Source organism: Diceros bicornis, chromosome 22 (assembly GCF_020826845.1).
Source record: "Diceros bicornis minor isolate mBicDic1 chromosome 22, mDicBic1.mat.cur, whole genome shotgun sequence".
NCBI lineage: Eukaryota > Metazoa > Chordata > Mammalia > Perissodactyla > Rhinocerotidae > Diceros > Diceros bicornis.
The window spans coordinates 27963832-27976224 of NC_080761.1; the positions used below are offsets into that span (position 1 = coordinate 27963832).

General features: G+C 39.2%; 1 protein-coding gene across 1 annotated transcript in view; it reads right to left on the bottom strand.

Moving 5' to 3' along the window:
* GLIS3 (GLIS family zinc finger 3) overlaps positions 1–12393 on the bottom strand; it is a 422334-nt gene that overhangs the window by 22244 nt on the left and 387697 nt on the right. The window contains exon 8 of the mRNA XM_058565743.1: positions 2671–2846. Within this exon, the coding sequence (XP_058421726.1) occupies positions 2671–2846 (176 nt within the window). The remainder of the gene's footprint in view (positions 1–2670; positions 2847–12393) is intronic.

A 12393-nucleotide genomic window follows, 5' to 3' on the forward strand; every position in this document is an offset into this window, starting at 1 on the left:
CCCAGTGGCTAACGCAGGGACACTCCCTTTGCAAGCTCATCACAGCAGCCACTTGCCCATCTTCCAGGAGAAAGTCATGATTTCCCAATTTGCGTAATATACTGATCTCTTCCAGATAAGGCTTGTCATACGCATTTATTTTTAGGGCTGCTGTTAGCAGTTTCTCATTGGCCATGGGAATTTTTAACAATTATAAAGTAAAAGTTAAAAAAAAAGGACCAACAATTTCAAGTTGACAATATATTCATTATTGAACTAAAAAAGAGAAATGTGGGAAAAGAATCTTTTGCCAAGAGGTAGGGCAAAATGATAAGGTAGATCCCATTTTCTGTGTCCTCTAGTTTCATTATTCATTTGTTTAATGAGAGAGTGCCAATCACTTATTCAGCAAATATTTATTAAGTGCCTACTTTGCACCAAGTATTATGTAGCCCTAGGGCTACAAACACTATCTCTATTCTCCAAGAATCTGATAAAGAAAAGGAAGGGAGTAGAAGGAAGACCATTAAATTAATTAAGCTCCTACTCAGCCAGGTGCTTTTCTTGTCAAATCTTCGTAACAACTGATGAGAGAATGTAGGTAAGACTCTCCTCATCTAGTGAATGTGAACCCAGGCTCAATAATTTGTCCACAGTCACATAGTTGGGTAGACTGGTGTTTGCATTCAAATTGGTCTAATCTCAAAATCTCTTTTAAAATTTCTTTTGAAAGCAGAAAAAAGAAGAAAAGAAATCACCCATTATCCTACCACCGTGAGAAAAAAAACTATTAATGTTTTGGAGAATTTCCTTCCAATTTTTCTTCTACACATAGGTTAATTTTTGAATTTTTAAAATGTGCTTCATAGTTGTAATCAAAGCACGTTATACTGCATTTCATTGGCACTATGACACCATTGATGGTGAAATGCTCCATTATTCTATATAATGGAGAAAAAACAATCATTGCCAATTATGTGATGCCACTGACTGAGATACAGTCAGATTTCAGTGACGTTAAAGTGAAGGTAAAAATTGTGTATCTTAGGAACAATGACCTATTTATTCTGTATTCCACAAAGCCCACACTCACGTTGTCCACCTCCTGCCTGCAGGTGAGGGTGGCTTCACAGCACAGGGAACCTGGATCTCCCCCACATCAGACAAGCTCCTTGTTTGGGTTGGGAGGCCCCTCTCAGAAGGGAGCATGATGTTTGTCTTTCTCACACACACAATGCTTTGCATATAGTAGGCACTCAAGAAATATTTGTTGGTTGAATAAATACATAACTAAAGCTCGAGAAGAAATTTACTGATAGAAGAAGGTAAAAATTACCACAGGCCCAAAGAATGGTGGAAGCCCAAGTTTTGTTGGGGATAGGGGGTTTGTGTGACTACACTCGGGGAGTGGGGAGAAGAGAAGGATGGAACGTTGAGCCAGAGCCAGTGGCTCTGGGCTTTTCAAGGTCTTTCTCTTTCTCCCTACAGCTGCCATCGTCTCCATATTGACTCCTCTTTGGCTGTCCAGACTCATATTTTGTTGTTCTTATCCAAGTCTAGCTCCATAGTGCTTGCTTGACTCTTCCATCTTGGGAAGTTATTCACACTCAGTTGGAATACTGATTTAGATTTCTTTGGGGATATCATCCATTAATTTCAAGTAATAACTCATACGGAGCAAATTCAGGGATCAGCAAGAGGCAGATGGAGGAGAGTCATATTTTTCAGAAGGAGCTGAAACACTCAAGCTAAATGTACAGTAACCCTTCCACTTACACAGGAGGTCTGACTACCCCCAGGAAGTAAAAGGCCATGTATAGTTTGAGTGTATATGATTTGGCAATTCAACTTGCTTTGGATGTTCTCTAATCCGCCTGAGTCAGCAAAACGGGTTTAAATAAAGAAAAGATATTAAGCCAGACTTAGTTCTCCGTGCATATTCTGAGTTAAACACAAGATCTGCATCATGATTTCTCTCACCTCCTTCCCTCCTTTTTCTCCTCTACGCACCTAACAAGTATCTATGTGTCTTTACAACCTGTGAAGAACTGTGCTAAGTTAAGAGAAATGACAATGGGCCAGAAAATTCTGATCTCAGAGAGAAGTTTACACATTAATAGTGAAGACAAGTTTTACTTACAGAGACATAAATTACAAGGCAGAGAGAGCATAAGTACTATCAGAGAGACACAGGTGAAATGTAATCAGAGTTTAGAGCTAGGAGATCAGGAAAGGCTTTAGAGAGGAGGTGTCATTTCATCTGGGCCTTGAAGGATGGAGAGCATCTGGGCATATGGGAATGGGGGTAAAGACCTATGAGAGGAGAGGTATGCGTAGGCAAAAGAACTCTGGGTGTTCTCTTTCACATGACAGTTGATTGTTTAGGAAACAAGATGCTGTTGCTAGGTCCTGTCCATGAGGTGTTAGAGTGCTGGGTCAATGAATGTATCACCACCTTGGGCGGACCATTTTGGGGTGTCACAAATCATACCATCTTAGAGTCAAAGCCAAGAAAACACTACAAGATTTCATGCTGATTAAGTGTGAACTTTGAGGGGAGAGTCATAAAAGCCAAAGCGTGGTATATAACAGAACACTTGAAATCCACAACTGGTAACTAAGACACTTGATTAAAAGCAACAGCACAACATCACTTTTCAAAACTCAAGAGACTGACAGCTCCTCACTCACCATGGACATGGATTCCATTTGGTTGAAAAGAAGAGTTTGTTTCTGGCTGATAAGACTTCAGGTGTGATCCTGACGGCTGCTGGGTATGGGAAGGCTGTGTTCTCTGCATTATTGAAGAAGGAGCTGGAACTCTCCGGGGGCTGATGTGGTGAGGAGATGGAGCAGAAGGTGCAAACCTGAGAAAACAATTATAAGAGGAAACATGAAGTACGTAGAATAGCAGGAGCAAAGACAAACTCTTCAAAGCCAAATTCTCCTTTCCCATTCTGGGTATATAAGAGCATGACAAAAAGCCCTTTTAAAAAAAATCTTCAAGATTTTTCTCCCCCATTTTTAACTACTGACTTCTCAATTGAGAAGGAATAAAAGAGATCAACAAAGGGAAAATCTAGTCACAGTTTGGGTTTGTCAAGCTTCTTAAAATGTATTTCAATTATGCTGGGTTTGGTGAAATTCAAAGCACATCTTTTGCCAGGCCCCTTTTCTGATAATTTTTAAATCCGTTTGCATTTTAGGGGAAATTTGATCCGTATGTTTCTGATTCATTTACACTTAGCTCACAAACATTTTGTTCTGTAAGACATATCTGAGGTCCAAGAAGTGTTACAAGTCTTTATTATAAGCTTCTCTAATCCTATTCTTTTTAAACAATACATTTTCTTTTGCCAAGAATAAATTAACTTAAACCTCAAAAGTCAAGTGTGGTTTGAAACCCAGAACCCAAGAGATCTACGTGGATTCTGTGCTTGGCAAAGGGCATTGCCCAGGGTGCAATAGGAATACGATGTGGGACATCTTTTGCAGTCACACGTGCCAATCATAATAACACTATTGGTAGTTTATGAAGGGGGACATATGGGTGTTTAAATAGGGTAACATTGTCAACTAACCTGAGATATAAAATAGATAACTGTCCACTAATCTTCTAATTGTAAAGGAAAACAGGCAGGATCTGACTCACTAGGTTTAAAATACAATTTATACCTTGTAACATTGAAGGGAAGGTGTACATGTGAGAAAAATGTTCAGGTTTAGCAATGTCCACAGACTTCAAAGTGATACTCAATTTGCCAGTTTAGTAGACGACTGGCACAAGTGTGGTACAGAAAGGAGCAGAGACTCTGTCGGTACAGTGAAATGAAGAAGCAAAATAATTTGGGGGAAAACTATATGAGCAATGAATTGTTTAGTTTCCCCCAAAATGCCCAGTAAGTTGAAAACTTTCAATTGCTCTTTCTTACAGTGTCTAGAAAGACAGGCTTTATTCTACACTGATGTGTAGAAGTCACCATCTGTTTATATTACTCACTTCACAGGAACAAGTCACTTCACTTTGCTGGGCTTTGTGTAGGGCCATAGATGCTACAAAGGGAGGATGAACCAGTCAAGTTTATGAAGTATAAACATTCTGACCCAGAATATTTAATAAGGCTGAGCTTCTACAGTGGTATTGCAGCAGTAAGAAACCATGCGATGAAAGCCCATGCTCTTTGTGCTTTCCCCTTACTAGGTATGAAGAGGCTATGTAAGAAGGTGAGGTAGGAACCAAGAAGGAAGGATTTGGACTAATTAACCTCTGGGGAAAAGAAGTCAGAGGAGGCTTAAACAATCTCGTTGGGTTAGGATGCCTGCTTAATCAATAATTTACATCCTCGCTCTGCTGAAAGAGAACAGTAACTGTGTCCTGTCCTGGGTAAATATACATTTTCCAAGCATATCATCTTAATTGGAATTAGCCTGACAAGATGTGCTGAATGGCCTTGAGAGAAAACACAGCAAAGGAATCCTGGCACTGCCCTGAGAACATCCAGTAGAAACTCGTATGCCAGGATTCCTCATATGGAGGCTATTTTCTGGGGAACGTGGCTCGCAAGCTGCTCCCAAGTTGTGGGAGAGGGATGAGGAATTGTGGGATCACAGGCTTTAGGGCTACCAGGAGTCCACACTACCACCCAACACCTGAATCCTGTGGGCAGGAGATCCCCAGGAAGGGAGGATTTGAATTGCAAGGCAGCCTATGTCACTGCTAAATAGCCATCGTTGGCATCTCAATTTTGTGTTTTGGGCAAAGCAGTAAGATCCTTTGACTGGTTTCCTAATTATACTTCTCCATTTGGGAATAAAAGATGTAACATGCTGTAGATGGTTTTCCTGTCTCTGTCACCTTTCCTTTCCATTGAGGATTAATGGGGCAGAGCTGTGTGGACAGGGCATGTCGCAGTATTTAGAAGTATGATATAATCGGCTTGGTGGAAGACAGCAATTTTGTTTCACAATTCCCCACCCCCACAGCACAGCAAGTCTGACTCATAAACAAGGATTTGATTAACAAAGGTGGATGGGGAAGGGCAAGGAGGCAAAGATTCTCTGCAACATAAAACTTTATTTTTTATAATTTAGGAGGATATGGCTATGGAGTGAACTATAGTTACTAGCTATAAAAAAGGAGGAGTATTCAACCAACTAAAAAAACAGAATTCATTTGAGCATTTTAGGAGTCATCTAGAATATATGTTCTTATATAACAGACTCTATATCTATATATAGATTACATAGCTACACATAAATTATATATCTATGTATCTATCTATCTAGAGAGTCTATATAATTATATGCTAATTACAAATCATTCTTATCTATTCATCCACGCAAGTCCAAACCCTGGCCATGCTCTCTTGGCTACCACATACTACTCAATGTAACAACAATGTGAGCAGAAAAAAAAAAGGTAGTACAATACACACCAAGGTGTTAGCATTGTGTATCTCAGAGACTTGAGGGGAATAAAATAATACCTCACGAGCCTTCAACTGACTCTACATTTTGCTTTTTGCTAATTCAGACTGGATTTTTCTCCATGTTATTCAAAGAAATGAGATTATGTGGCATAAAGTACATATAATTTCAAAATATAGTATACCAACCCATATAAAGTTTTAATAAAAATTTAAATATGAACTATTCTAAGTGAAATAAACGTACACCTAAAGTAGCCTTTGATTTGGAAAAAAGAGAATTAGTACAAAAATTTTAACTTTTACAGGTATAGAGAAAAGATCAAAAGTGACAAGACGCGATCTCGATTATCCAGACAATTGCTAGGAACAAGGAAATAAATAAGAATTCAGCACTAAAGAGTCCAGCATATAAAGCAAGTGTATAATGTGATTGATTTTCAAGTACAGCACATAGCATCAATTTTGTTACAGCCTAAAAACATTACATAGTATTTTATTGAAAAATCTCTCACAATCTCTCTATTAATTCAAACTTAATTTTTATAAACTTGGTTACTGTTAACCTGCTCACAGTAAAGTAGAAATAGCAAATTAAATTCAGGGATGAGGGGGCAGGAGAGGAGTGGAGAAAGTGGAAGAGAGTCCTACTGTTAGAGGCAAGGCCCTGGGAGCATCAGAAAATAATCACTGACCACTCCTAGGAAGAGAGATGCCAGACCGTTATTTAAAAAGCCAAAAGGATTCAAGAAATTTGAGTAGTTTGCAGCCAATTACTGCAGAAGCAAGTAAACAAACAAACACCATGCACACAAACAAAAGGTCACTAAGCAAAATGAAAAACATTCTTTTTTTTTTTAAGATTTTATTTATTTATTTTTTTCCCCAAAGCCCCAGTAGATAGTTGTATGTCATAGTTGCACATCCTTCTAGTTGCTGTATGTGGGACGCGGCCTCAGCATGGCCAGAGAAGCGGTGCGTCGGTGCGCGCCCGGGATCCGAACTCGGGCCGCCAGCAGTGGAGCGCGCGCACTTAACCACTAAGCCATGGGGCCGGCCCGAAAAACATTCTTATTGTTGAAAGGGGGGCCGGAGATCAGAATCCCATTTTCTTAGTGTCTTCACCTATTTTCCAGCCTTGTTTCTTTAACATGCAAACACACACACCAAAATGAATATGATTTGAATATTCTGCCCAAAACAGCTAAAGAGATTTTTTTTTTAATCCCAAGAAGGTGAATTAAAAATGTTTGATGTTAAAATAAATAAACAAAAAATTTTGAAGCTGAGTATGAATTGCAGTGATTTGCAATTTTTCTCCTATGGAATATCTCATTCCCCCATTATGTCAGGACAAGATGACATCACTCTAATTCATTCTGAGTTACAGCAGTGTCGAAGAGTCAGAAGAAAGAACTTCTGAAATCTTTTCTAGGTCTAACCCTGTCCCCCAGCTGCCAATCTGTAGTTGACATTTCACAGATTTCATTTGACATAGTTTACTAGTCTCTTCTTTGGCCTCTTATACTTCTTTGAAACAATAGAAGATTGTTATATAAATACGCAAACAACAGACTAGAATTAAAAAAAAAAAATCACCACTTACCAGAAACAGATCACACAAAGCAAACCAGAGAATTGTGTCAACCATTTCCACTCATTTAGTAGAAGAGTTTATATAACCTTAGCATGAGCCATGGTTCAATGGTTTGCCAAAAAAAAAAAAAAGACAGGAGGGAAACAGGTTTTAAAGGGCTCATAAAAGAAAAAAAAAAAAAAACTTAAAAAGGTTTCTACAAATATTTATCTATATACACCTTAGAAAACGTCTGATTATTTGAAGGTATTTACTTGGTTATGCTCCTTCCCTTCTGTGGCCTGCTCCCACCCTCTGTTCACACTAAGATTCCCAATCTTGCAGTGAGGTGGGCCGGAAGCAGAGAGGTCATCTTTCCCGTAAATGCAATACTCAATCTTTGATTGTTTCATAGAACAACAGGCCCCAATTGAGACGTAGAATTGGCGACGTTCATGAGCAGAAAAACTGCAATGGCAGGAGAAGCAGATGGATGTCGTAGAAGACAGATGGACTAGAAGTCAGACCTACCTGGGCTTGGATTCTGGCTCCATCCCTACAAGCTGGGTAATCTTGAATAAATTCTCTGACTTCTCCCAGCCTTAATTTCAAGTGTCAAATAAAGATAATCTCGACTCTAACTAGGCACTGTAAAATCCGAGGTAACATATTCATTTATCCACTCAAGAGATATTTTGAGCACTGACCAAGCGTGTGGCCCTGTTCTAAGCAACACATGACACATACCCCCCTGTCTTTGTGAAACTTATATTTTAGTGAGAGGAGGCAGGCAATGAACAAACTTAAGTAAGCAAACTATGTACTGGGTTAGAGAAAGTGAGTACTATGCAGAAAAATAAAGAATGGAAGGTGAGGGGTAGAGGTGGATTATGAACAATTTTAAACTGGGAAGTCACAGATATCCAAGTATTTTAGACAATGAATGTCTAGCACCTTTTGGATGATCATTACATGTTTATGGAATGATTGCTCTAAATAGAATGTACATTTAAGAGATTCCTGACATTGATATGTAGCCGGTGCTTGAAAGCTATAAAGACTGTGGCTCGAGCACTGTATTAGAATATCTAAGGAGTTCTTAAAATAAAAAATCTTAGGACTCTTTTCTTCCTTGACTATTCAGATATGGAAACTAAGGCTCAAAGAAAGTGAGGCATTTACTCATCTGGCTAATTTTCTGGTTCTGCCCTATTTGCTTTGGTGAACTTGCTCAATTCTGAACTGGGGTTTGAGCTGGGCTTATCCCCTTAGTCTTTCCAATTGGATAACTCCTTTCAGGCAGCACTCTTTTCCCTGTCTATAAATCCAAAGTATTTCCATGTCAACTTACAGTTGTGTTTCTTCAAACAAAATTTACTAATAGACTGTGTTGCAAGTCCAGCACATGTCATGAATATGTCTTACTTTCTTCATTTGTGCTGTATATGCAAGCAGCTCTAGCAAGCAATGCGGGACTGCATGTTTTAGCACTGCTTTGGGGGCTAACAATTTGAAAAGAAGTGTTTACATGATCAACTAGATTAAATGTTGGTTGATATGTTCTTTGGATGGTTCTCCCTATCCCCCCTTCCACAGGGGTTACAGACCTCCCAAAGAAGGAAGAATGCATCAGAACAGCTTGTTTCATTGTATTCACATGAAAAATATTATTGATTTGCTGCCAGGGAGTAGAAATAATGGATACAAACTGGTTTATTGTGGACTTGTGGAGGTATTTTTTATTCTCCCAAAGAATTGTGGGGTATCATCTGTGGTGGTTTTAAAATTCATCTGTGAAAACTAATCAATGAAAAATGGCTTTAGCAGTTGGCCGACTGCAGAGGGGGGAAAAAGGAATCCTTTTCAAAACCTAAAAAGAAAAGCAGTTTTAAGGATTTCACATCTGATTTAACATCTAAAACAACCCCCCAATGATAATACCCCACTTTGTATAGCCAGACAGCACTCCATTTTCATAGACTTTAGTGGTCTTTATAACGATTTATGAATCACTTCATGAATTCCTGGCTGACTCATCTGGGTGACTATAGTATCTACTTATACTTCCCTTCTGTCTCACAAAAGAGACACTTGGATTCAGTTCAATCCAGATTTGTCCCCGAATGAATCACAGCACGTTACTGGGGGAACTGCAAATTGAATTCTGCTTCTGAGACAATCAAGACCAGCTTTCAGTAATGAAGAAACGGCCGCTGGGAAGTGTGGGTAATTGCAACACTGTCCATCTGGGCAGGACCAAAGCAGGCCAAGAGCTCTATGTCCATCTGAGGACTCTGTTCCAAACTAGTCAAAGAGCTGAATCCAACCCCTGGAAGGGCTTAGTGTTTCTTTTTCCTTATGAGAGGCTGGGTCAATATTAACTGCAAATAATTTATCAAGTTGGACAAGACTAAGATTCAAAAATGACTGCCTGAGCCACCACAGAGCATGACAAAATGATGGCTGTGAAGTTGGCTGTAGGTGAAACGATTACCAGGCTTTTTAAAGAAGACTCATATATATACTATAATGAGTGAGTGTTTGTGGGAAATAGAAAGGAAAGAGTGTTCTGGAGTTTCTCCACATGGGTACAGGGAGTCAGCTGTAAGTCAAGAAAACAAAGTAATCAATGCCCAAAGCAGAGAAGTGTACTTTTTCTGGTAAATACTGAAATAGGGCCCATAGCATCACAGTATCTCCCCTCTGCGGAAAGGAAAAGGGAGAAGAAGAGGACATCCAGGGTTTGTTAGAGAAATAAATTATGCAGGACACATTTAACCAAGAGCTGGAGTTTTTTGGAAAATCTTGACTGCAGAATTGGCTGTGACTCAGTTGTTTGTCTATTTCAGAATCTGACGTGATGGGGAGAGAGGGAAGAAAAGTCTGATCCTGCCAAATCTTCTTTACAAAAAAGCCCCAACTAGAATAAAATTTATCCAGAGTGGTCTTAGACATTTGATGTCAAAAATTCTTTCATGAAAAAAAAATTTTTGCAATGATGTCATCGCTTGGGCAGCTCTGAGTTGGTCAAAGCAAGGGGATTAACTTGTCCTGTGGCAACGGGAAGACTCTTTCTCTTGTTCAGCCTGGGTTAGGCATTGAGTTCAGCCTGCTTTGCAATGGAATGCATTAGATGGGGAAAAAAAAAGTCAGAAGAGAGTATAATGAGAATGCCAGATGACAAATGAGAAAAAAAAAAGTGTTATTTTGTCTAAACATGAGAAAGGGAGGCATGAGTAGATAAAAAGTGGCCTATTCCATATCTTTCTCATCTCAAACTGCAAACAAGAGTCTCTTGAAGACATCAGAAGAACTCTTAGAACTAACTTCAAATGCAGTACTCCTGCCAAATATGGCCATTTGCCTTTGAAAACCACTGCCAAATGAGACCTCAAAAGTCAATATAATCCATCAATATGAAAAGAAACTAACTGGGTAGTGGTTTGGTCAATAATAACATGTGCTGTTTATACGTGCGTTTTTTTTTTTCATCTGCAGGATGTCAGGTTACTATTGTAGTAACCACAAAGGAATTTTCTGCACCTTCTCTTGAAGATAAGACTCAAAATTTGGCTAGAGAAACAAATTGGAGATAATAGCATACACTAAAAAATTCACAATTAGAGAAGGGCTCTTGGCTCTTATAGATGGAAAGAGCATCAAATCCTCAGATATTTGCTACCATCTTGTATCTCCAGCACCTCAGCCAATACTATGCAAAGATAAGTATTTAATAAATGTTGGTTGTTGCTGTTGGAGAACTACCCTGTTGAACAGACCACTGGTTCCATAGACTTGGCTCCCAACTCAGTGCCAATTCTTGTGTCCAGGTAGACGGTACCTTGGTCCAATTGGTACAAATGTCTCATTGGATATTATATTTGCCCAGAGACGACAGTTTCTGTTTCTGAGGGGAGAACATTCTATTCAAGAGAATGATTCCAATCATTTACTCTGAGGAAGATAATTAAAACATAGAAAAGTTTTTCTCCTTGCAACTAAACAGAAAAGCAATCAAAGACTATTTCTCAGAAAAGGAAGCAAAAAGATTAATCCAAAGAACTTTGTATCTTGGTTTTTGCTCACTTCAACAGTCTCCTCACCACTAATAAACAGACAGTCCTTCACTTGCAAAAAGCTATACAGTCTCTTAGCAGCCAATTCTCCCAACTGTCCCCACCCAAGAGGAGAAAAGATGAACTTGATTTCCAGAACACACTGTTAAAACATTAAGCAGAGGCTTTCCTTTGAACAGCCTTTTTACACCAGAGATGAGGCAGTGTAATATGTGGATGTCTTGACTCAGGGTAGAATGGCTTGTGGGCTTTTACTTTGGGAATTCTGGCTCCATAGGACTTGCTGTTTCAGAGAAAGCATATGAAAGAAACACACAGACACATTTGAATAACGTAATGGCTTAGTTTGAACTCCATGTTGCTTCATGTTAACGCACTAAAGCAGAAGTTGCAAGAAAAGGAATTCTATTTTACCTCAAGCCTTCCTTTTTACTGTCATGACTCACTTTCCTGACTGAAAATCCAAGGGGACTAAAAAAACATCATCTTGGGCTTTACATGATTTGTTTGGAATGTGGGAATGAAATAAAGATGGCTGATTTGGCATTGAGAGGCGAAACAACTTCATTGGTCCTTAAAAGATATAGTTCCTTTCACAGACATTCTAATAGTTGGTTTGTGATGTGTGCTTGTAATTAATCTAAAATGAAGAACCAGCGCATTTCAAAATTACAAATACATGGAAAACAATCGGATGTGAACGAATATTTGAAGCACCAGTCAAGCTGCTTGCGTGGTGGAGTGCCACACATATGCTCACATCAGCGTCTCTTGCTTTGCCATGAAGTGACCCAAAGGAGGAAGCAGAGATGGAAGAACAACAATCATCCGCTCAGGTAATTACTTCTGGGAAAGGTAACAATAAAGAAATCATAGAGTATTTCCTCCTTCCATTCACAATCATTCATTCCACACACTTTCTTAGGTGCCCTCTCTCAGCACTGAGGGGTAAGAGTTGTCAACAGGGTAGCTGTAAGCATGACATAGTCCCTGCTCTCAGAGAGCTCCCATTCTGGTGGAATTTAAGCAAATCAGTAAACAGTGTAATTTCAGGGAGTTGTATCTATGAAGAAAAACAGAGCAGAGGTTAAGGAACAGAATGAGGTTGGAGAGGGGAAGTTTTAGACAGAGTGGTCAAGAAAGGCCTTTCTGAAGAGGTAACATTTGAGCAGACCAGAAATGAAAGCACATGTCATGTAAGGTTCTGATAAAGGTGCCTTCCAAGTTTCAGAAATAGCCAAGTACAAAGGCCCTGAGGCAAGATGAGTTGGTGTTTCCCAGGAACAATTAGAAGACCAGTGTGGCTGGAGTAAATTAAGCAGGAGGAGCAGTGGTA